The sequence below is a fragment of the Schistocerca piceifrons genome, chromosome 1, assembly GCF_021461385.2.
Source record: "Schistocerca piceifrons isolate TAMUIC-IGC-003096 chromosome 1, iqSchPice1.1, whole genome shotgun sequence".
In the NCBI taxonomy this organism is placed as follows: Eukaryota; Metazoa; Arthropoda; class Insecta; order Orthoptera; family Acrididae; genus Schistocerca; species Schistocerca piceifrons.
Window position 1 is genome coordinate 153,537,305 of NC_060138.1, and position 27,351 is coordinate 153,564,655.

At 39.6% G+C, this 27,351-nt stretch overlaps 1 protein-coding gene across 3 annotated transcripts in view; it reads right to left on the bottom strand.

The window, feature by feature from the left end:
- LOC124784021 (inositol polyphosphate 5-phosphatase OCRL) overlaps nt 1-27,351 on the bottom strand; it is a 95,583-nt gene that overhangs the window by 13,401 nt on the left and 54,831 nt on the right. For all 3 annotated transcript variants that reach the window (XM_047254066.1, XM_047254067.1, XM_047254068.1), the window contains 5 exons: nt 25,233-25,370; nt 21,577-21,674; nt 21,299-21,482; nt 16,904-17,031; nt 11,055-11,166 (listed from right to left, as the gene is read on the bottom strand). In XM_047254066.1, the coding sequence (XP_047110022.1) occupies nt 11,055-11,166; nt 16,904-17,031; nt 21,299-21,482; nt 21,577-21,674; nt 25,233-25,370 (660 nt within the window). The remainder of the gene's footprint in view (nt 1-11,054; nt 11,167-16,903; nt 17,032-21,298; nt 21,483-21,576; nt 21,675-25,232; nt 25,371-27,351) is intronic.

The following is a 27,351-nucleotide window of genomic DNA, read 5'->3' on the forward strand; positions in this document are numbered from 1 at the left end:
AAGACACTATGGTAATAGTGGGTGGGGCAGGCAACAACATGGACAGGAACCCTAATTATTCAATTTAAAGTGAACTGCTAAAGATAGCTTCAGCAATGAGACATACTTGTGTTGGGCTTGTGTCTATCGTGAGGCACCATGATTGGCCTCATTTAAACTCTTCTGTTAGGAGAGTTAATTCTGAAATGGAAAGGCTGCTTGAATCAGGTATGGGGGTCTCATGTGGTATGGTTCCTGTTGACTCCATCAATAGGATGGGACTATACTAGGCATGGCCTTCACCTCAACAGGCAAAGGAAGGGAAAATTTTCTAGGCTAGTAGCAAATATGGGAGTTGATGTCATCTACCACAGATGGTAAAGTACCAGTTGTTACAAGTGACAGAATAGCAGTTTTTTTCTTTTCCTTTTTTGAGGTAGGGAGGGCAGAAACAAAAGATGTTCAGACACAGGCTGAAAATGACATTCACATTGATAAAACAGGCAGTTAGAAAGTAAATTTTAATGTACACAATTCAAGGAGACAGCCTCTGACAAACTAGAGATATTCAAAAATTAACAGGACAATTACGTTCATCCAGTTGTAATTCAGCCAGTGTACAAAATCAGTTATCCTTATTCCATCAGAATACCAAAGGACTAACGAGTAAGCTTTACAAGTTGCTTATTTGTGTTGAAGAATTAGAAGTGAGAAAACCAATTGATTTAATCTGCCTCTCTGAACATCATGTGATCACTGGTATAGATATGTTAAATGTTACAGGATTCAAGTTAACTTCTTACTGCTGTAGAAAAAATATGGAGAAAGGAGGAGCTGTCACATTTATCAGAAACTGTTTTGGTTTCAAGAATATTGATATTAATAATTTTTACTCACAGCAGCACTTAGAAGCTCATGCAGCAAAAGTAGTATTTCATAATATGTCCTTTATAATGGTAAGTATATACAGATCACCTTCAGGAGGAAATTTTAAGCTCTTTGTAAAGAATCTGGAAGCTCTATTCTCCCATCTCACAGGGAAAAAAAAAACAAGGAAATGATGGTTACTGGTGATTTTAAGGTGGATTTATTGAAAAGCTCTGTCAGTGAAAAATTATTGCAATCAGTAACACTGGCATTCAATTTAGTTCCTACTGTGAACTATGCAACCAGGATATGTAAATGCTCAGAGATTGCTATTTATAATATCTTTGTAGACAAATCTAGGGAAAAAAGTCATATCACAGCACCAATAGCAAATGGGCTATCTGATCATGACATGCAGCATCTTGTTTTAAATGTTGAAACTTGTCAGGATAAAAAAAAATCTGTTACATCTGAGTACATGAGAGTAATAAATCAGTCAAAAATTGCAAAATTTGGGAAATTTCTCAAAGACATTAACTGCGAAGATGTTTACAATATCTCTGACTCAAATGGAAAACACAAAGTGTTCGTTAATAAAGTTACTTCGACTTTTAAAAACTGTTTTCTCCTAAACATAACTCAGATCACACAGCAGTCAAAAAATAAACCCTGGGCTACACAAGGAATAAAGATATTCATGTCGGACAAAAAGGAGACTATATCTACTATCTAGGAACAGCTCTAATGTTAGCATTGTAATGCATTACAAAGAAAACTACAAAATATTGAAGCAAGTGACCCGGAAAACGAAGCAACTTTATTACAAGAAAAAGATAATCACATCAGGCAACAAAATAAATAAAAAAATCATGTGGGATATAGTGAAGACAGACACAGGTGGGGCCAAAACGAAAGAGGGACAGATAGCTCTAAAAATAAATGAGACATTGATAACAAGTGCATGTAGTGTTGCAAACCTCTTAAACAAGTACTTTATTTCTGTTACTGACAGCTTGGGGTTATCAGGTTCAGTGAACAATGCAATGTAGTATCTGAGACCAGTCTTTAAAAAGAGCTTCAGTAAAAAGGACACACCATTCACGTCTCCCAAACAAGTAGCAGCCATCATAAAATCCTTAAAATCTAAGCATTCTAGGCGGTACGATAACATATCAACAGAGTTAATCAAAGAGTGCTCATGCAAGTTGCCTATCTTAAGTTATAGGTGTATTCGATCTCTTATCAGCAGAAGATTTCCAGACTGGATAAAATATGCTGAAGTTAAGCCTCTCTTGAAGAAGGGGGATAAAGTGATACCCTCAAACTACTGACCAGTTTCACTTTTGCTGGCTTTTTCAAAAATATATGAAAAGTTTGCGTTCAAGCATCTGACTGCAAATAATATATTGCCCAAGTCACAGTTTTGGTTTCGTAAGGATTCTGACAGAGAGAAAGCTGTTTACACTTACACTGGAAATGTACTTAATTCATTAGACAATAAATTAGAGGCTACTGGCGTGTCAAAAGCCTTTGATGTGCGACATGCAGATTGAAGAGGTTTACAGTGTTAATTTTCTGGGATTACAACTTGATAATAAATTCAGTTGGGAAGGGCATACCACAGAATTGCTGAAGCACCTAAAAAGTCTACATTTGCAGTGAGAATGATGTCAGATTTAGGAGATATAAATATAAAAAACTTTCTTACTTTGCTTACTTTCATTATATTCTGTCATACAGGATCATATTCTGGGGTAACTAATCAAACCGAGCAAACATTTTTAGTGTCCAAAAGCGTGTAACAAGATCATCATGTAGAAACCTGTTCAAGGAACTTTGTATTCTAACCACTGCTTTTCAGAATATTTATTCCTTAATGAAATTTGTTGCAAGTAATATATATATATATACTTCCAGCCAATAGCTCAATACATAATATCAATACCAGGAATAATAACAATCTACATGAAGAATTAAAATCACTTGCCTTGGTCCAAAAATGGATCCAATATTCATTAACACATGTTTTCAATAAACTGCCAGCAACCATTTAAAACTTGGTTTCAGATGAAGCACGGTTTAAACGGAGTTTGAAAGATGATCTTCTAGGCAACTCCTACGCTATAGATGAATATCTTAACAGGGACTGTTAGACAAGTTTAAGTAAAAATGTCTGTTGGATTTTAGTTTTGACAGCACTTCGTCACAACAGTCAAGATTAGATTTTTTTTCTACGATAAATTTATTAAAAGTGCATAACAATGTTTAATTCTGTAAATATTAGCAGTTCCAGTTTACTGTAATGTATTTACTTATTTTGACAATCTCCTGACAAATGATCTGGGTAGTAAGTATTATATTCATATGTTTTATGTTTTTTTTTTTTTTTTTTTTTTTTTTTTTTTTTTTTTTTTTTTTTAGGTCTATGGAGCAAAAACTCATTCTAATCTAATCTCATCTAACTAACTGTGATGATCAAGCCATGCAACAGATAACTTGTGTAAATACTCTGAGAATCAATACTAATGAGGATAGATAGCTAACCCGTCAAAGAAGATTCCTGAGCCACATACAGGCACATGGAAAAGACAATCACACTCTCACAACTAAATTTTTGGCGATAGCCTTTGTTAGAAAAAGGGAGCACGCACGCAAAGGCTAGCGGCACGAAGTGGTGGCAGCACTGACTGCAGGCTGAGGGGAGTGGTAGAAAGGGAAGAAGCAGTAAGAATGAGAGAGTAGGGGAGCGGCGCATATATTCAGCGGCCCCAGGGAACAATGATGCACGATATCTCAGCAAATAAACGATTTCACATACCGAGACAAAAAAAAAATTCCAATGTTTTTTTTCTTTTTCAAATTTTCCTGACACGTCTAAAATTCAGTGATATTACCCGATTTTGAAAACTTGTGGTAACGCTGAAATTATTGGGGGTGTGGCAACCATACAACTAATCAAGTTGGTGTATAGAGTCTGCGAGTCTGGAGATATCATCCACAAAATTCCTCAGATAGCAAAGGCAGATAACTACAAGAACAACTGCACATTCAGCTCACTAACTCAAGCATCCAGACTGCTAACAAGAGCAATATACAGAAGAATGAAAAAGAAAATTGAAGATCCATTAGATGGCAGTCAGTCTGGCTTCAGGAAAATTAAAGGCATCACACTGCACTTGATAAAGGATGCCACACTTATGAAACATCAAGACAGGTTTATAGGATTTATCGACCTAGAAAAAGCATTCAACATTATAAATTGGTACAACATGTAGGTGAAGGTGGATAACACAAAATATGAGGGGCATTCAATAAGTAAAGGAACACACTTTTTCCTCGCCAGCTTTAGTTGAAAAATGCGAAATTTGTTGTGTGACATCATGGAATTTTCCTGCTTCAGCTCATACAGTTTCACGAAGTTTTGATAGTTGACGGTGCTATACATAGTCTTCAAAATGACGTCTGTAATGGAGACGCGTTCCAAGCTGAGAGCTGTCATTGAGTTTCTTTTGGTCGAAGCCCAGAGCTTCACAGATATTCATAGGCACTTGCAGAACGTCTACTGAGACCTGGCAGTGAACAAAAGCATAGTGAGTCATTGGGTGAAGCACCTGCCACAATCACAAAAACGTAACTCAAACCTGACCAATTTCCCGCATGCTGGCTGACCACCCACAGCTGTGACTCCTGCGTTATTGGAATATGAAGACACTCATTCGAGTTGGTCAATGAATAAAAATCAAAAGCCTCACTGCTCACTTGGATGTCTGTGTTGGTAGTGCTGACACACTCGTCCACCAGTTGGGGTAATCAGGGGTATGTGTCCACCGAGTTTATCACCACCAAGAGAACCAAATACCATCTGTACAGAATTTTTTGCACATTATGATGCTGATCATGATAATTTTTTGTCAAACACCATAACAGGTGATGAAACTTGGGTTCATCAATTCGAACTGGAACCAAACCACCAATCTCCCAAAGATAAAGTTCACAGCCGCACCCTCAGTTAGTAAAGTCAGTCGACAGTCTTCTGGGACTATGACGGAATTATTCTGTTTGATGTCCTCCCTCATGGTGCAGCGATCAACTGAAATGTATCGTGCTACCATCAGGAAACTGAAGAAACTACTTCAACATGCTTGTTGCCACAAATGCATACTAACTTCCCCACACAAATGCATACTAACTTCCCCATCACCAATGACAATGAAAAGCATCATGGAAGTCTGCACACCCAAACAGAGCTCACAAAACTTCACTGAACTGTTCTTCCTCATCCACTTCTATCTGTTTGGTCAAATGAAGGATGCACTCCACAGAAAGCAGTACATGGATGATGATGCAGCAAGACACTGGCTCTGACATCAACCAGTAGAGTGGTACCACACGGGCACACAGGCATTCCCAGTAAGGTGGTATAAGGTTGTCACACTGAATGGAAATTATGGTGAAAAATAGGGTTTCATAGCCAAAAGAGTGGGGAATAATATAGTGTATTGAATCCTGAATAAAACTAACCTGCTTTAAAAAAAATTATGTTGTATTACTTGTTGAATGCCCTTCGTACTGTATGTAGAAGAATCAAGAGGGGAAAAATAAGAATAGATGATTAAAAACTTAAGTGTTCCGATTAGAAAGGATATCAAACAAGAATACAGTCTTTCACACCTACTGTTCGGTCTGTGAATCAAAGAAGCAATAACAGATTTAAAATAAAGATTCAGAAGTGAGATTATACTACAGGGCTAGAGGGTGTCAACAATAAACGGCGATCAAAGTTAGCTGCAGCACACATTATGGATTGAGTGTAAATGTAAGATGGATGGAAGCAATGAGTCACAGCATATACGAGATTAATGAAACTCATCAAAATGGGGGCCATGAAGTGGATTAAGTTACAGAACGTGGTATCCTGAAGCAAAATAACATGACAAATTAAGCGGCATTCCTGGATAAAATAATTCTACTGTTATCACATATTGTCCTTTATTTGACGAAGAAATTTCTGGTAATGCACAATGGAGGAAAGTAAGTGATTCATGAACTCTGTGGGGAGGGGGAGGGGGGGGGGGGAATCCAAGATCCAAGATCTTGTGCTTTGGAAGCATACTAAAAATTAGATGTACTGATGAGAAATGAGTAGATTCCGCACAGAAATGGCGAGGAGAGGAACATGTGTAAAACACTGAAACGGACAGACAGGATGTATGTCAAGGCATCAAGAAATAACTTCTATGGTACTTGAGGTAGTTGCAGAGGGTAAAAACTGTAGAGTAAGGCAGAGACTGTAATAAATGTGCTTCATCAAGAAAGAGGGAAGGAGAGGGAAAGACGAAAGTATGTGGGTTTTAAGGGAGAGGGTAAGGAGTCATTGCAATCCCGGGAGCGGAAAGACTTACCTTAGGGGGAAAAAAGGACGGGTATACACACACACACACACACACACACACACATATATCCATCCACACATATACAGACACAAGCAGACATATTCAAAGGCAAAGAGTTTGGGCAGAGATGTCAGTCAATGCGGAAGTGCAGAAGCAAAGATGTTGTTGAATGACAGGTGAGGTATGAGTGGCGGCAACTTGAAATTAGCAGAGATTGAGGCCTGGTGGATAACGGGAAGAGAGGATATATTGAAGAGCAAGTTCCCATCTCTGGAGTTCGGATAGGTTGGTGTCAGTGGGAAGTATCCAGATAACCCGGATGGTGTAACACTGTGCCAAGATGTGCTGGCCGTGCACCAAGGCATGTTTAGCCACAGGGTGATCCTCATTACCAACAAACACTGTCTGCCTGTGTCCATTCATGCAAATGGACAGTTTGTTGCTGGTCATTCCCACATAGAATACCAACCGCACATTAGAACAGCATGCCACCCTCCACCTCAAAAAACTATCCAATCTCCTGGTTTCCCACCTCCGGAAAGGCAACTCACTCACCCTTCACAACCTTTCCAGCAAACCTCAACCTCCTCTCATTGCACACAAACCCAGTCTCTCCCATCTACTCAATCTCCCACATCCAGCTCCACTCCCTCCAAAACCTCAAAATTCCAATCAACACAATCTGGAACCACAACACCCTAATTCAGTAGTTAACCTTTCCTCCAAACCTCTCTCCCAATCCGAAACCTCTGTCCTATCCAAAGGCCTTACCTTCAGCCCCACTCCCAGATTCAACCAAACAGCCCTCATCAAAGATTTACTGTCCTACACTCATACACTCTGCTGGAAATATCACTTTGCCACAAAGAAAAATGACCCTAATCCTACTCCTAATGATCCAACTCCCCAAGACACTATCCAAATTGAACCCTGCCTGGAACAGTTCCGACCTCCGTGACAGAGGGACCCACCTCCTCTTCCTCAAGATCACCCTCTCCAAACCTTCCAGGAATTTCTGACTTCCAGCCTTGCCTCTCAATCCTTCTTAAAAAACCTTAATCCTACTCCCAACATCACCACTGCTGAAGCCCAGGCTATCCGTGATCTGAAGGCTGACCGTTCCATCGTCATTCTTCCGGCGGACAAGGGTTCCACGACCGTGGTACTAGATTGTCGGGAGTATGTGGCTGAGGGACTGTGTCAGCTTTCAGACAACACCACATACAAAGTTTGCCAACGTAATCCCATTCCTGACGTCCAGGCGGAGCTTCAAGGAATCCTCAGAACCTTAGGCCCCCTGCAAAACCTTTCACCTGACTCCATCAATCTCCTGACCCCACCGACACCCCGCACCCCTACCTTCTACCTTCTTCCTAAAATTCACAAACCCAATCATCCCAGCTGCCCCATAGTAGCTGGTTACCAAGCCCCCACAGAACGTATCTCTGCCTGCGTAGATCAACACCTTCAACCCATTACATGCAGTCTCCCATCCTTCATCAAAGACACCAACCACTTCCTCGAATGCCTGGAATCCCCACCCAATCTGTTACCCCTGGAAACCATCCTTGTAACCATTGATGCCAGTTCCTTATACACAAATATCCTGCACGTCCAGGGCCTCGCTGCGATGGAGCACTTCCTTTGACGCCGATCACCTAACACCCTACCTAAAACCTCTTTCCTCATTACCTTAGCCAGCTTCATCCTGGCCCACAACTTCTTCACTTTTGAAGGCCAGACATACCAACAATTAAAGGGAACAGCCATGGGTACCAGGATGGCCCCCTCGTACGCCAACCTATTCATGGGTCGCTTAGAGGAAGCCTTCTTGGTTACCCAGGCCTGCCAACCCAAAGTTTGGTACAGATTTATTGATGACATCTTCATGATCTGGACTCACAGTGAAGAAGAACTCCAGAATTTCCTCTCCAACCTCAACTCCTTTGGTTCCATCAGGTTCACCTGGTCCTACTCCAAATCCCATGCCACTTTCCTTGACGCTGACCTCCACCTGTCCAATGGCCAGCTTCACACGTCCGTCCACATCAAACCCACCAACAAGCAACAGTACCTCCATTATGACAGCTGCCACCCATTCCACATCAAACGGTCCCTTCCCTACAGCCTAGGTCTTCGTGGCAAACGAATCTGCTCCAGTCCGCAATCCCTGAAGCATTACACCAACAACCTGACAACAGCTTTCACATCCCGCAACTACCCTCCCGACCTGGTACAGAAGCAAATAACCAGAGCCACTGCCTCATCCTCTCAAACCCAGAACCTCCCACAGAAGAACCACTAAAGTGCCCCACTTGTGACAGGATACTTTCCGGGACTAGATCAGACTCTGAATGTGGCTCTCCAGCAGGGATACGACTTCCTCAAATCCTGCCCTGAAATGAGGTCCATCCTTCATGAAATCCTCCCCACCCCACCAAGAGTCTCTTTCCACCGTCCACCTAACCTTCGTAACCTGTTAGTTCATCCCTATGAAATCCCCAAACCACCTTCCCTACCCTCTGGCTCCTACCCTTGTAACAGCCCCCGGTGTAAAACCTGTCCCATGCACCCTCCCACCACCACCTACTTCAGTCCTGTAACCCGGAAGGTGTACACGATCAAAGGCAGAGCCACATGTGAAAGCACCCACGTGATTTACCAACTTACCTGCCTACACTGTGATGCATTCTATGTGGGAATGATCCGCAACAAACTGTCCATTCGCATGAATGGACACAGGCAGACAGTGTTTGTTGGTAATGAGGATCACCCTGTGGCTAACCATGCCTTGGTGCACGGCCAGCACATCTTGGCACAGTGTTACACCGTCCGGGTTATCTGGATACTTCCCACCAATACCAACCTATCCGAACTCCGGAGATGGGAACTTGCTCTTCAATACATCCTTTCTTCCCGTTACCCACCAGGCCTTAATCTCCGCTAATTTCAAGTTGCCGCCACTCATACCTCACCTGTCATTCAACATCATCTTTGCCTCTGCACTTCCGCCTCGACTGACATCTCTGCCCCAACTCTTTGCCTTTACAAATGTCTGCTTGTGTCTGTAAATGTGTGGATGGATATGTGTGTGCGAGCGCGCACGCGCGCGCGAGTGTATACCCGTCCTTTTTTCCCCCTAAGGTAAGTCTTTCCGCTCCCGGGATTGGAATGACTCCTTACCCTCTCCCTTAAAACCCACATCCTTTCGTCTTTCCCTCTCCTTCCCTCTTTCCTGATAAGGCAACAGTTTGTTGCGAAAGCTTGAATTTTGTGGGTATGTTTGTGTGTCTGTCGACCTGCCAGCACTTTCATCTGGTAAGTCACTACATCTTTGTTTTTAGATATATTTTTCCTACGTGGAATGTTTCCGTCTACTATAAAATATATATATATATATATCTGTGTGTGTGTGTGTGTGTGTGTGTGTGTGTGTGTGTGTGTGTGTGTGTGTCAGGAATTCCTCCCCTGTGCCAAGAGTATCATTTGCACCCAATGATCCCAATTATAAAGAGCGAGAGAGAGAGAGAGAGAGAGAGAGAGAGAGAGAGAGAGAGAGAGAGAGAGGAGGGGGGGGGGGGGGGGGGGGGCGAGTGGGGGGGGTTATGAAATACAGGCTATTTCCTAAAGCAATCAATGATATCAGACTAACCTTATAGAGGAAGATCTTCGACAAAAACATATGAGATGTTCTTATCTATGAAAAGAAGCAAAAGAGAAGTTAAAAGGAGATCCAAAACAGATAGGTAGTTGAATCTACAGCGCAAATTTTTACAAAAGATAAAACTGAGCAGAGAGACTACCCTTAAGGATGCATTTACCAAGAACTTCACACATTTATTACATTATACACTAAAAAAGAAATTGACTATTAAGTTATGTTAACATCTTACAAAAATTTTCTTTAACTGGAAAGTCATTTACTTTATGGTATGTCACTATTAGACTGACATACGCATCACAATTCCTCTAACTGCCATCATCAATGCTCCTTTCATACCTTGTCACAGTTTGCCTTTTGAATAACATGACATCACTTTTATTCTTAAAACTAGCTCACAAATCTGGCACTGCCCAGGTATTCATTTTGCCAATTTCCTATCAGAAACAAAAACAAAAAAGAACTTGTGTTTTTAGTGAAGCACAGAAAAAATTTCATTTCCACATATTCATGATTATGACCTTCGAAATTATGACACAGTTGTACAAACAAATATGCATAATGAACAAAAGTATAAGTTCTGTAACCACATTAACAAACATGATCCCGTGCACTAGGTGCAGCTGCTTCACGTGCCTACAGCACAATTTTGTAAACATCTCTATGGCAATGCCTCTTCATAGCTCTACAGATGGCTATCGTTTTCACCTACAGCTGTTTGCACTTCACAGTTCAAAGCTGTAAAAAGCACTGCCAGATATCAGCAATTTCCTCAAGTCACCTCGACTATAAGAGTGTCTTAGGCAGCAGTTTTACCTTGAATCTTGCTGTTTATGACATCTTATCTGCTGAACTATAATAGGTAGGTGGTTCTTAGCCTCACAGAAATTGTTGCCTGACAGTAACAGGTGTGTTTACTAAGTCTGATTGGAATCAGCCCAATGATTTAGGGGAGAAATGAAAAAAAACACACACACACACACACACACACACACACACTCTTAACATATGTATGGATGGAAGACTGTGTAACACTAGACTGTATTCCCTAGGAACATGGAACTTTTTTTATTCCAGTGTTTCATAAATATGTGGCATTTAATCAAACACACTAACTCTCAAACAAAACATTTTAACTACCAGTAGTTCCTCACCTACTGTTTTTGCATCCAGGCCGTTATCATTCATGTGACTCAGTACCTCTTGTAGAAAGGTACACAAATACAGGAAGACATTCTTCCTATGTTCAGGCAGCTGCATGACAATCTAAATTTGAAAACCAAAATGAGCAAAATAGGAAAATTTACAACAAAAGATAGTACTTAAATTTGAAAACAATTAAGTTATGAATCCTGCATTATGCTCAGACGACAAGAAAAGATGATATTTTTGTGACTTATTAAGTAGTTAATTGATTATTCATTCAAAAATCAATATTACAATGATGTTAAACATTTCAAGTTGGTATAAAGAGAAAACAGAATTAAAAATTAACTGATTCATACATGCAAACAAGTAGTTACTTGGAAGTCTAGTTTAACAACTACCTATAGAGTGCTCTTTTGTATATGCATAATTTCAAACATTTGTTTGATGGTATGCCCTCTTGCCACACCTGTGGATCAAAATGAAAAGGCTACTTCAATAAACAGCCAACCAAAGTATATCATGCTATACAGATAAATTACTTTGAAGTATTTTTAAGATAATTATTGTGTCATTAAAGCTGTAAATCTCCGAGTTATCTTTCAAATTAACTTTCTATAAGGATGACATGATGGATATTTTTCATTTTACTGGACAAAATATTAATTCACCCTCTTATACGAGCATGATGGTACCACCACTGATAAACATCACAGCAGTGAGGTAATGTGTATGTTCCAGTCAGCACAGTCAGATGGGTCAACATGGAGGTGATACAGAAAGGAAGTATTGTTTTGGATATGCCAATGACCACACCATGAATGGAGTTGCTCCATTTGTTGGTATATCAATGTGGATTTTCCAACTCGCATACAAGATATAGTGTATCACATGCAGCTATGTAACACGGCATATGAACAGTGGTTGTCAAAAGATTTTAACTAACAGGAACCAGAGGAGTGTCACATCTTGTCAATGACAACTGGTTTCTAACCTGACAAAAACTGCTGCTGTCAGTGAATGTTAGTCCATCTCAAGCAGATCCCAAGCAAACTTTGTTAAGGTAATGCAATGCGCATGTGGCACATAAAGCTGCACTAGTTCAACAGGCCAAACACACAAACTGGACAGTAGAGGATTGGAAGCATGTAGTGTAGCCTGATGAGGTGAAATATTGCCCCTTTTCAATAATACAAGACACTGAAGGCACAAAGGCCCAGTGAGTTGTTTAACCTCTAGTGTATGGAAAGTGTAATTGAGGCTGGAGATGGTTCTTTGATGTTTTAGGGGTGTTTTCCATACCCTAACTTTGACTGACTCCTTTAGATTCTGGTGAACAGAAATCAATAAGTTTATTTCAACATTCACAGTGACCAAGTGTTGCCCTTTCTTCAGAAATGGCATAATGAGCATGCTGTGGACACATTTCTTTTAAGATGACAACAGGTGTGTTCATATGGCTGCACACATTTGTTCCTGATTGACAGAAATATAGGCACTGTGTTATACCTCTACTGGCCTGCTAATACACTGCCTTAATCCTACAGAAAGTATCTGGGACAATTTGGACCAATGGGTGAAATAAAGCAATTAACACCCCACCTATTTTGGTAACTGTACAAGACCTCATTACCAGTGAATGGCTTTAACAGACACAGCATACCTGAGAAAATTTTTGGTCCCTCCTGACTACACTGAGGTCATTATCACTGCTAGAGGTGTGTTACATGGTATTAGCATGTCATCTTCTGCCAGTGACTGTCTTGTGTACTTATATAAATGTGTGTGTTTATGTAGAAATTTGAGTGTCAGTAGCAACAATCATCATCTGTATTAGAATGTGCTATTATTGTAATTTCTTTAGTCTGCAAACAAACAAGAGGCATTACTTGCAGGATAATGTTACTGTGTCTTATGCAGTCTCTCAACTCATTTGGCTCACTGCCTTCTCTATGTGCACAATTTAGTCCTAGTTGTGTATTACAGAAAAAAATTGGTAATACACTATGAATGTGACAAGTGAAGGGTAAAAGTTTTCACCCAATATTGCTGAGATGAGCACACTTTGCAAACAACAAAAATTAAAACTTCCTGCCCAATAAAAGGTAGGGTAACATTTGAAAGCAGCCATGTTCTATATCAGGTTTGCTGCAATTACTGTACAGCATTCTATGTGGGTATGACAAGTAACCAAATGTCTACTCACGATTAGCCACCGTCAAACTGTTGCAAACTGCAATCTGAACTGTCCTGTTGTTGAACATGTTGCACACCACAAATAAATTACTTCAGTATCTGCTTAACTGCAAAGGCTATTTGGATACCCCCTCCAAGCACAGGTTTCTCTTAACCAAGCAAATGGGAATTGTCTATCCCACTGGCCCAAACCTTTGCTAACCTGTTCCACTTTCTCACCTTGCCTCTTCCCTTCTCTCTTCTGTTCATGCCATAACTCCTCCATCTGGATCATGCACTGCCTTCTCTCCACTCCCCTCCACCCTTTTCTCCCCCACCCAAACCCTTTTCCCTCCATCACTTTTTGTTGTGCCATCTGCACTTCTTGTGCAGCTATGAAGTCACCTGTTCAAAGACCTAGCTCTTTACCATTACCCCCTCCCTGCATTCTTGCCTATTCCCTCTCCACCTCTATCAGCTCAAGCACCTGCTTTCGAAAATTAGTCTTGCCGTAGCCATGGGAGTGTGCGCCTGGGTGTGTGTGTGTGTGTGTGTGTGTGTGTGTGTGTGTGTGTGTGTGTGCGTGGGCGCGCGCGCGCGCGCGCTGCGCGCGCGCGCACAAACGTGTTGTTTCTGGAAAAACTGCTACTGCTTGAAAGCTAGGGTGAATGTTTTTTTCTGTTGTGTGTTATTGTGCTCCATGCATTGATCCGTTATAGGTAAATGGTTGCCTTTCCCTTATTTTACATATTACTTCATCCAGGAATTTTCGTTAGTGTTAGAGAGCAAAAATTTTTTAATTAAATTTTCAACTACGTTTTTCTGCCTTCTTTTGTTTGTGTTTGTTGTTGTTGTTGTTGTCCTCAGTCTGAACACTGGTTTGATGCGGCTTTCTGTGCTACTTTGTGCTGTGCAAGCCACCTCATCTCCAAGTAACTACTGCAACTTATATTCTTCTGAATTTGCTTACTGTATTCATCTCTTGGTCTCATCCATGATTTTGTAATTGGTGATATTTAAGTGGTGATCCCTTAATGTATTCGAATGTGTCCTGTCAACAGATCCCTTCTACCAGTCACGCTGTGCCACAATTCTTTTTTCCCTCCCCAGTTCTATTCAGTACTTTCTCATCAGTTGTGTTACCTACCCATCTAATCTTCGGTATTCTTCTGGAGCACCCCATTTCAAAAGCTTCTATTCCCTTCTTGTCTCAACTGTTTAACACCCATTTTTCACTTCCATACAATGCTACACTCCACGTCCTAACACTGAAATATATATTCAATGTTAACAAATTTTTCTTCTTCAAAAACGCATTTCTTGCCATTGCCAGTTTGCATTTTATATCTTCTCTAGTTCAGCCATTGTCAGTTATGTCGTCCAAATAGGAAACTCATTTACTGCTTTAAATGCCTCATATCCTAATCTAATCCCCTCAGCATCACCTGATTTAATTAGACTATATTCCATTAGCCTTGTTTTGCTTTTGCTGATTTTCATCTTATCTCCTTTGAAGACACTGTCCATTCCGTTCAACTGCTCATCCAAGTTCTTTGCTGTCTCTGACAGAATGCAAAATCTAAAATTCCCCTCTACTACACAACAAGAGGAAAAATTCCCAACAGGACCTCTTGTACTTACAGTAAAAATTACAATGTAATTGCTATTATAGTGTTGTTGTGGTCCTTGGTCTTCAGTCTAGAAACTGGTTTGGTGCAGCTCTCAATGGTACTCTATTCTGTACACATTACTTCATCTCCAAGTAACTACCGCAACCTACATCCTTCTGAATCTTCTTAATGTACTCATCTCCTGGTATCCCTCTATACAAAAGGTAAAAGTGACAATCTGAGTGTTAAATCAAAAAAGATGTCTCCCACAATCTGGAGAAACAGCCAATGCTTTTGATTTTTCTGCATATCTGTTTAATTTAATCTTTGTCTTCCTATTTCTTGTTTTCATAAATATCAAAATATGTAAAGTTTTAAACTTACTATAGTTGAATTCTTTTATCTTGGCGGCTCGTGTATGCCCGCCCAGAGGCGGGAGATTGCTGCGTTGCCAGCTGCACATGACGCACGTGCCAAGACAAGCAGCGCCATGTATAGTATAGTTCGCAAGCTTACGTTTAGGGGGGAGCGCGCAGTTTATGAAGTAAAGCCACAACTGCCGCATTAACCCTTTCGCTGCTACAGAGACGTGCTCCCCGCATTCCGCGCTGTGCGCGATTTTGTCACTGCACTGCTCACCTGTGCTGGCACATGGTGTTTCCGACTGCTTTGACACACTTATCATTCGATTCCACAAAAACTATTTGGCCCAAAAATTAGATTTTTACACATCATCTTGACTGATACCTTCCCTCCACTTCCTTTGACTGATTAAAGAGCTTTAAAATAAAGCCAAATGCGCCCGGTGTAAATAAAACTTTTATTACAGTCGCGAAAGACGGAATATTTCTCAATATTACATACGACACCTATGTGGTACTTACATTAAATGAGATATTGTTATACGGTAAATTTTATATGAAATTTAGGTACCTTGTCCACATTTCATTCTCAACATTGTGGCAACTAAAATCGACCATACGGAAAGTATACGCTATGGACTTTTACCTCTGCAAACTCTTCAAAATTTCGTGCAATGGTTTTCTACATTTAATGCTGCACAATAACTGGGTTGAACATCGAACCAAAATTAAGTCATTTATGGGGGGAAGGTATCAGTTAAGAAGATGTGTAAAAATCTAATTTTTGGGCCAAATAGTTTTTGTGAAATCGAATGATAAGTGTGTCAAAGCAGTGGGAACACCATGTGTCTGTACAGGCGAGCAGTGCAGTGATGACAAAATCGCGCACAGCGCGGAATGCGGGGAGCACGTGACTGCAGCAGCGAAAGGGTTAATGAAGAGACAAAGCACTAGAAATTTCAAAAAATTGCATTCAAACGAATAAAATTCGTGAAGTAAGACACTTTGATATTGTTTTTAAATAAAGAAAATATTTAACATCGCACAAGGTTTGAACTCTTTACCTTTCGCTTACTAACCCAACGCCCTAACCGTTACGCTAGCGCAGCTCGTCCTGCTGTGTCACTCCATAAGGACTCTAACAGGTCACGCAAAATTCTGACAAACATTGTTGGTATGCCTATGAATTACTCGCACTTCGTCGAAGTACAATAGGAAATAAACAATTACCGCTGTTCTTTATTGCGAAAAAGCGGTTCGTGAAATTGATACAAACACCTTTCCTTGCTATCGCCTGAATTAGGAGTCTTATTGCTTGTTTGGTTTAATTAATAAATAGAAATTGAAGCAATTGGTATAAAGAATGGTTTTTCCAAACTTTCTATAAAACAAAGTCTGCTATCAAGACATTGCTTTTGTTCTATTACTTTATTTATGATTGAACGTTTCTAAAACTGAAGACACTGGTCCCTGCTCTGCTCTGCAGTCGAGATCTGGCAACGTTGTTCTCTGTTCATTGACTGACTGTATTTTTTGACGTCAGATGCGCAGAACGAACCTAAACTCGGCCGCCAACATAAATGACGCGCACTTTAGTGTTTGCTGTTGACTGATAGTGGTTTGTGATACATAAATACAAAAGTATCAATTATTGACAAAATTAAATAATTTTGCCAACAAATACAAAACTAATATTTATGAAGTAATTACCTGTTTACACTGCAGGTAATTGCTGGACGCATTCAGGCAAATATTATGTAAATTGTATGGTATAACTGGCTCTGCAGTGGATTCCAGAAGTAAGAGTAAAGCTTCAGCAACTGAATGAACACTGCCAGCTATTTAACAGTTAAGTGAAAAAGTCAAATGCAATATGATACATGGAACCCGTTAAATGTATAAATAATCACATTACAAAGCAGGTATACAATTTTTCTAGAAATATACAAGCTACCATTTACAGATCTATTATATTGGCCTCACAACATAAGAGAAAAAAAACCTTATACTGTTGTGTGTGCTAGTATGATTTTGTCCAACTGCGGTGCAGTTAGTGAACCCTTTGACTGCAACATGTGATACTTTGTGGTCATGGTGGAACACTGCACTGGCACAGCTCATGTGCTGGGTGCCTAGTACTTCCAATGCAGTTACTATATTTCAGTGTTGTTATTACTCTGACATTTAGACTTGTATTGGGCAATTTAGAAGTACTTATTTACAATATTTACTGCAGCTTGTAATGCCAACATATCATTTCAACAAAAAATTGAAGATGCAAGATCAATGGAAATCACTGGTTTTATAGCAAATAGTGTGGTGAAATTCTGTTGGAAGCACTTATGATGAACAAACAACAGTCATCCATCTGTTAGACCTAAAGCATACTACAAAGTCTGGAGCAGGAACAGCAAAAGTGCACATGTCTAACTGGGAATGCAGTCGTGTACGCCAAATTGAAGTTGGAGTAAATGATAGTGTGTAGTGAGACTCTGCTAGTTATGATGCGCCATATGGACTGTGTTCCACCACAGTGAAATGATAAAGAAGCATAAGTCTGAAAATGTCTGCAGTTGACGACCCAATATGGCCCTGTTGACACTGAATTGCTGTAGTACTCCACTGCAGTTGGAACATGGTGCACACTGACTGCTGTGGCAGTCCACTGCAATCAAAGGATCAAATGTAAATACCATCCACATTTTTGATAAACTGACTCCCTCTATTAATCTATTCACCTATAGTTCACTGCTTACTTTCAACTTATTTTCATCTACAACTACATGACTCGTCTTCCATTCACATTTAAGTGTGTGGCAGAGGATTCATCGAACCACATTCAGACTATTACTCCACCATTCCAGTTCCTACCAATGTGCAGGAAAAATGAACACTTGCATCTTTTCATTGTAGCTCTAATTTATTGTATTTTACCACAACGATCATGTCTCCCTAGGTAGGATAGCATTATCAAAATATTTTCGCATTCAGAGGAGAAATTCTGTATTGAAATTTCATGAGAAGATCTCACTGCAATGAAAAACACTTTTGTTTTAATGTTTGCCACTTGAACTAACATAACATATGCGTCACACACACTATTTCACAAAAAATCAATATGAGCTGCCTTCTCTGAACTTTTTTGATGACCTATGTCAATCCTATCTGTGCGATACCATATCGCACAGGAATACTATAGAAGAGGACAGACAACTTTAGTGTACACAGCCTCTTTATATGACCAGTTGCATCTTAAGTGCTCTGCAATAAAACTGTCTTTGGTTCACCTCCCCCCACAACTTTATCTATGCCCAGCTGAACTGACAGACTTTAAATTTGTGTGATTAACAGCATAGCCGAAAGTTAATCAATTTAGTCAACTGCCTTTTTGCACTGTACAAATATCTTATCAATCACTATGTAACTGGTTTTGATCACAAGTCACTAGTAAGAAACAATGTCAAAAGCCTTCTGGAAAACTAGAAATACAGAATCAATTAGAGATTCCCTATTGAAAGTACTCATTATTTCGTATGAAAAAAGAGCTAGCTGTGTTTCACAAGAACAATATTTTTTTAATCTGTGCTGACTGTGTCAATAGTTCATTTTATTCGAGGTAATCCATAATATAACTTATTTAATTCTTGTAAATAATCCTTTACTAGTTAAGATCACAAAAATTATTTATGACAATATTATGAAATGGACATACTGTTACTCACCAAATAAAGGAGCTATTGAGCCACAGGCAGGCACAATGAAAGGACTAATTTAAGCTTTTGGCCAATAGTAAGTGCACAAACATTCACACAAGCGCAAATCACACACATGTGGCCTCTGTCTACAGCTGCTGTGGCCCGACTACAGACTGATATGAGCAACAATATAGAGAGTGTAGTAGGACTAAGGAAGAGGTGTGGGGCAGGAAGATCAAGGAATAGCAGGGTAGGGGTGGGGAAAGGAAGTGTGCTGACCTGTCAGAGTGAAAGAGAGCATACAGGGATGTGGTAGGAAGATTATGAGGCTGATAGGTGCTTGGGGGGGGGGGGGGGGGGTCAGAGAGGGGGGGGGGGAGAGAAAAGGGAGAGAGGACAGGGAAGAAGTAGAGAAGGGGAAAGGCTAGTGGTTCCTTTGGCATGTATAGTGCTGGAGTGGAAGCAGGGAAGGGACAGGCAGGTGGAAGACTGGAAATAGTGCATGTTGCTGCCACAGGTTTAAGGATATGTTGTAGGGAAAGTTCCCACCTGCAAAACTCAGAAGAAATGTGATGCGTTAGTAGGAAGGATCTAGATTGCGCAGGCTATAAAGCAGTCATTGAGTAGGATCCTTCCTACCAACATTTTTGAATTGTCCTGGTAAGAACCCTATCAACAACATATACATCATTCCTGCAAGCCACAATGTCATGAAACAAATTGTTTCATTCCAATTTAATAACATATTTTCATTTAAAACCAGTTATGATTTTATTTTTTGTGGTATAATACATCTGTTTCATATAGGCACAAAACCAATATGCCAAGTTGGTGTGCTATTTAGACACAAAAAACATTTACCATGCATTTAGGAAAGGTCATCTGCAGCAATGCCTTTGCAGAACTTAGCTTTTGGTTGTATGTGGCTTTTATCACTTACATATATTTTTTTAACAACAAACTACATAGTTGTAGATGTGGGGCGACTGGCTCAAGCAGTGTAGGAGAAAACCCATCTGCTGCTTGGATGGAAACAGAGCGCACGTGCAAATATTTCTTTTCACTCAATGTGCAGAATACAACAACAGATAATGACGACTATTTATATGGAATTAGATTTTCTACAGCTGTCAGTTCAGTTTATGCCCTCAATCTCCTCTTCTATTCACTCCAATGTAGTAATTACACATGAAAGTCACCAAAACTGCTGTAAGTTCATATACTACACAAATGGCAGAACTACGATCATTTTCAACATACATCTTTACTGATGTATACCTACCCATGTACACAGGAGGAAAATGGTACATCTGCAACAGCCATTTGATTGCACATGCTGTGGAAACTCGCTTGCAGTACGTCAAATCTTTATACAATTGTGCATTGAATGTGAGAACATTAAACATTTCCTACATGCTTTGTTACATCTTTATAGAACTGTTAAATCACAATTGTTTTACGAGTAAAGATGGTTTAATTATGACAATCTAACTAACCTGTGACAATTAAACCAAAATGCTCTTGGACACGTTATTTACTAAACAGCTCCAGAAGGGAGGGGGGGGGGGGGGGGAGGAGAAGATTTTGAAGAGCCACCTTTTTTTTACCACTGAGCCACCTTTTTTACCACCAATGAAGGCTGGCAGTGAAATTGAGATCCTTTATGAGATTATCAAGTGACAAAACTGTGGAGGTAAGAAATGGTGAAATATTATTAAAAAATTTAACACTGAATAAGTAACATGAAAACTGTACATTCCTTCTAGAATCATATTTTAGGTTCAATGGAATTTTAAGGAAATTCTGAGTTATCAGGTACGCCAATAAAAACAATTTTCAGATGAAATGGCATTGTGGTTTACAGCAGTACAGAGTAAACTCAATAAAAAGAAATTGAACAGTGTTCCATCAATACAACAAGGCATAATAATGCATGTTTTCAGCATTTGCAAAAAGTTGATCAAGATCACACCATTCTTCTCTACCCTTCATAGTCATCACACCTTCAAATTTAACGGTATAGCATGGAAACGAACACCACTGGGAATCCTGGACTTGTGAAAACAAATCACTTTTTTCATTGATGAAAAACGGGAACTTAAAAGTGGAACCAAAATTAAATAAACACTCAAGACACTCTCCGTATGAAGTTTCTGGTTCCAAAACATATTTCTGTTTGACAGTGCTGGTGCAGAGGAGTTTAGTATTTTAATGTGATTAAATGCCTAAAAGTAGTGGATAAATATCCAAAAGAAAAATCTTGTAATTACTTTCACAGTACAGCAACGCAGTACCTGTTGCTCTTCATCCAACTCCTCTTTATGAGTCAACATACTGTTTTCTTGTTAAGTGAATTTACTGAAACATCAAAGAACTACTGAAAAGAAGGCTTGTTTGCTGCAAAGGATACGCAGAGGATCAGGTGAGCCATTATCAAGCCAGTTTCTAATTTGCAAAATTTCTGAATGCAAACCAGGCTGTTCAAACAAGTGTGGCTGTTTTAGTCCATGCCTGTAGAGGTGGTCAACCAGAAACCATATTTCCTTTGGTATTGGGTATGGATCCTGTGTTGATGTTACTTCCTTACTGCTTTCCTGTACAGAAGGAAGGGGAAAAAAAACAGTCCTTTATTTACAAATTAAGTTTCTGAGGTTATTACTATAGTCTTATTCTACAGTCAACACTTACCAGTTCAACAAGCCTGCCAACAGGTATTTCACGTATTGGAAGTGTAATATACACCAGCGCTTCAATTGATGCTCCAAAGCAACTACGCTCATATGTTCCTGTAAGAACAGTGTGCAAATGTGAAACTATTTTATGCCTAACAAATTATTGTTTAATTTCCAAATGCTGAGTAAATCTGTGAAATTTGCATCAGAGAAGGACAAAAGCTGTGCAAGACTAACTGTACAACACCCCAACTAATTACTGAAACATAAATCATACTGTCAGATGTATTTTGTGTTGCACTTAAAATTATCAGTGTTATCATAAATTTCTAAGAAGGGTTATCCTAGATATTCTGTAGCAGTTCAACAAAACATGCATCAGGGACCCAAAGAAACAACAGAAAATGAATAACCCAGGATCACAAAAAAAGTTTATTACAAGCCATAATGTTATATAAGCTCAGAAAACAGTACAGTTCTCTTGGCATTATCACAAGAAGTCTTATTTTTTTCTCTGCTCTTTACTTTCTGGACGATTTTTGCATGTTTCTGATACAGATACAGGTAACATATCAGTTCTGGAAATTCCAAGACCATATCAAAACCTTTGCAGTAGTTTCACAGACAAGCCCGGACATACAAAAAGAAGTGAGCAGCGGACTTTAGTTTATATATGTAAGATAGAGAAGAGTTACTAAAATATTTTTTATTTACCTACTAAAACGAGGGATGATAAATGGAATGTTCAGTCTAATGGGAAAACAATATTTTTATGTAATAACAGAAAGTACCCTAGGATTTTCATGAAGTGAGTTTTCCATTATCCAAAATTTATGACAGAAATGAACATATCTTTTGCTTGCATTGAATTAGAAGTTTGAAATTTTTACGCTGTCAAGATACCATAGACCTTAATATGTGACAAATTTCAATTTGATATATCTACCCGTTCCTGAGAAAAAGGGTTCTAAACAGTTGGACAGACAGACAGACAAAGTGACCATATGTTGTTGTTGTGGTCTTCACTCCTGAGACTGGTTTGATGCAGCTCTCCATGCTACTATATCCTGTGCAAGCTTCTTCATCTCCCAGTACCTACTGCAACCTACATCCTTCTGAATCTGCTTAGTGTATTCATCTCTTGGTCTCCCTCTACGATTTTTACCCTCCACGCTGCCCTCCAATGCTAAATTTGTGATCCCTTGATGCCTCAAAACATGTCCTACCAACCGATCCCTTCTTCTAGTCAAGTTGTGCCACAAACTTCTCTTCTCCCCAATCCTATTCAATACCTCCTCATTAGTTACGTGATCTACCCACCTTATCTTCAGCATTCTTCTGTAGCACCACATTTCAAAAGCTTCTATTCTCTTCTTGTCCAAACTGGTTATCGTCCATGTTTCACTTCCATACATGGCTACACTCCATACAAATACTTTCAGAAACGCCTTCCTGACACTTAAATCTATACTCGATGTTAACAAATTTCTCTTCTTCAGAAACGATTTCCTTGCCATTGCCATTGCCAATCTACAGCAAAGTGACCGTATAAGGGTTCTGTTTTTACAGATTGTGACATGGACCGCTAAAAACCAGATATCAATTATTTCTTCCGGACAGGAAATAGTAAGCACATTGTATGACAACAGAAATAATGAAATATTAGCAAAGGTAGTATTCGTAACTTGTGAGGGATCATCAACATTAATTTTAACCCTCAGATGGAGTGTAAGTATAGGATTTTTTAGCAATTACCACCATTGAATAGGCATGCTTGCTGCAAGTGCAGGGTATGTATTTATAGTAATGTTTTGGAGAATTCTGCAGGAAGATTTTTTATTGTAACCCTATGCAGAATCCTGAGGAGCTAAAAGAAAGAAAAATATCCATCTAAGGTTACCTGAATGGTGACAGCTAGTCTACAAAATGTCAGAATTTATGGAGTATTGGAGCCAATGCAGTAACATGAAGCTCTTGAAATGATGCTTACAGAGTTTTAGTTTCCTTGTGGATTGTGTACTGAACAGCTCAACACACCAGGCCAAGCTTGTACTGAATATTGAATGTAACTGAACTTTCGGAAAGTTAGTCAGCAATTTTAAGGTGCATAGAATGTACCTTTTGATTCACGAATATATTCAATATACACTACACAAGTACTCTTCATTGTGACTTGTAGACTGGTGTCACATGAACTGATGTTATTTGGTAGTGATTGCTTGTTCCAGTTTAACTTTGAACAGTTTGTTCGATTCTGAGTGAGATTAATTACTACACATGTGCGTTTCAATAATTATTCTTAGGAATTTATATGATCTCCATGTGACTTTAACTTTCACTAGTAGTGAGCAGTTTCAAACTTCAAGCCTGTGCAATTAGATGAACATCTTTATTAGGGCTATATTGTCTATTACTTCTAGCACGTTCTAAGAGATTTGGCTATCTTTTATGAGCAATCAACAAAAAATTTTTTTTAACTTCTCGTGATGCTCTACATCTTTAAAATGATGTGATGAAGGAATAGAAGTAAAAAAATTACATTAAAAGAAATAAGAGTGAATAAAAATAATGGTCAAAGTCATTTCAACATAGATTTAAAATTAAAAAACTTCAAAGGACTTGATGAGATTCGAACCCACAGCTTACTGCATGTGAGAACTATACCTTAATCAATATGTTACACGACCAATCTGTTTAACATGCTTTTTCTAAAGCTACAGAACACCACATTTTTTTGGTGATTACTCACAAACAAAGGCCCACCAGGATGAATGGTTGCAGGGTGTGATAGCTGGAACTTTAACTTGCATAACCATATAAATGGTTTCGAGAAGTCGGACCCACCACTGGGGACCCCTACTTATAAAGTCCCTTTACTTGGCACTGCACATTGTCCAGGTCTAATAATCTTTATGCATACATGATTAGGAAGGTGGGTAGTGAACTGGCTCTTGACACCAAATATAATATAATATTCATCCACCCCCCACCCCCATAGGCAGTCCACCAAAAAGTAAAGATTAGACAGACTCTACGATAAATGGGAAAGTAAGTTTAGCTTCAAAAATTATGACTGTTTCATAAGTAACACACTCAACTGCAGATCATACTACTTCAGAAACTCACAGCATAGTTTACAGTCGGTCTTAACAGCTGACTGCGTCAACCTTGATTCAAGATTAACTACAGTAAAGTTGGCATTCAACCCTTTTAAACGCAATATTCTGGTGTACCAAAACTGATCCCAAGTTCAAGAGGAGAATTTACTGCAGTCAAATTTTACCAGCTTTCTCAAGATGACCGAAGTTTTGTAAGTGTACAGTTTTAAGATAGGAGCATGTTTCAATGTACTGAGACAGACTTGAGGCTTTGTATACTGTAACCTAAATGTAACATGAACCCAGAAAGTTTATTAATTTATGAATCAAACTTTCCATGAGTAAAATTAAACTGCTTCACCACATGTGAACACAATTACTGTATTTCCCTAACACGGGAAAGAAATAATACAAGTTTCCTAGAACAATCATTGGAAAAACTGAGAAAATTCATTATGGCTGCACTAAAATTTAGATCTGTGAATTCATTATTTTACTGCTACCCATTTCTGAGGCTTCCTCAGTTTTGCACACAGTTTTGTAAAATATATGTGTGTCACATAATATACCATACCTGTAACTGTGATAAAAATATCTTTTCCTCCTTCTAAATGTAGAACTAGAATGTCATAAAGCTTATCCTCTCCAGAATTCAACTTAAATGCCGATTTCTTGTCAACAAAAACTTCCAGCCTGATATCACATTTTTCACCTAAAACAAAGAAATGTATATTTTAACAAGAATGGAACGAGAATAAATATTAAAACATTGCAGTGAGACTTTTAGAAGAACTGCTGATGCCAATAAGTTGTTCCTGAAATAATTAACCCAATGTTTATTGCTATTACAATGTAACAAGCTTTTTACATACTCAACAGGAGTGTGCACTTAGAACATTCACTATCTGATCGAAAGTATCTGGGCACATATTAGTAGATACTAATGTGGGGTGTCTCCAGTGTTCACCTTTATGACAACTTTAACTGGTGACAGGTCATTGGGCCCCCAGCAAACAACACTTACCAATTACAAAGAACTTTATTGATCTATATATACGGTGTAGCGAGGCAGTCACATCTCTCTTCATTGACCCTGGCTGGGGTTGTAGTATGGGTGGCAGCTTCCACCTGGCACTGCTGCTGAGACTGACATTGATGTTAACGGCATGTCGTGTAGCGCTGCGACAGCATCTAACTCGAGAAATGGCCCCTTGGCTCCGCAAATGGGCGCAGTGGTAGCATGAGGAGTCTAATCTGAGCGCCCTCTGAAGAAGTCTGGCAGCAGCTGCTGTTGTGGTGGTGCCCTGGATCCCACCAGGAATTCAGTGTTTGAGTCAGAAGTGCAGAGATCAGACCCGTAGGGCTGAGACACCAGGTACCGTGAAGGACTTAGTGCAGACAGCAGGTGCAATCCACTCATCCCACTGTCCGGCATCATCTTATTACTGGCTTCTGGCGGCGATGAGTGATACCTGCCCTAACCCAACAGGTTCTTCATATTCCTCCAGTGCCCATTTGTTTCTCTAAAACCCGACACCTAGTCACGCTATCAAAACAAGATACTTGCCTTAGCGTGGTGACCTGCCTCACCTGCTACACAGTCACGACTGTGCACCACCATTCACTGCTGAGCTCTGCTACCCTCGCTGCGCAACTACTGACTTGTCTGTTACTGTAACCCACATGTTGCCACACTGGTGGCTACCAAACGGTGATGGTTAACGCAACACTCTGTCGCCCTTCCATGTTACTTCTCCTTACTTTTGTTAAAGACTAATAATTTTCTGACCAAAGACTGGGTCGTGACACTACAGAGCTGTTTGAATGTCTGTGGAAGAATGGCAGTTCATTCTTCTTCAAGAACTGAAATCAGAAAAGATAGTGATGTTGGACACTGGGGTCTGGATCAAAATCAGCTAACTCACCCCGGAGGTGCATCAGTGCGTTCAGTTTAGGATTCTGGGCAGGCCAGTCCACAAACCATTCCCTCAAAGATGATTTAATAAGAAAGGTCTGTTTTCATGTTGATACACACAATTATCTCCAAAGTGTTTCTCTACTGTACACAATACACAGTGCTATAATGCGTTCATGTCCTGCATTTAGCATTCTCTCAAGTGCAACTACAAAAATGCCCGAACTGTAACACCACCATCTCCGTACTTCACTGTCTACAGTACAATTAATGATAGATAACATCCACCAGGCATCTCCCGCAGCCAAACATGCCCACTGGATTGCCACAGAGTGTAGCACAATCCACCCTGTGAAGTCGCTAATTTCCAGTCATTTCCAGTGGCATCACTCTTTACACCATGTCAAATACCACTCAGCATGTGTAGCTTATGAGGAACTGATCAACCACTGCAACCCATTAGCTGTGGTTGTTCCTTCGAATTTCCACTTCGCATTCACATAAACAATCAGCTTGGACAGCTTTAGAAGTGATGAAAATAATGTCCCTGATGGATCTTTTGCTAAGGTGATATCCAATGACTTGTCTGCATTCAAAGACACTGAATGCTCCTGACCAACCAAGTCTGCTGTTAATGCTTCTCTACTGACAACACAACACTCACCACTCTTTTATACTGGTGGTTCTGCACCTTGTGACATTAGTGGTCAGTTCCACATTACATGTGGGTACAGAACCTGTATAAAGATGGATTTATAATTAGGTACGGGTGTTCAGA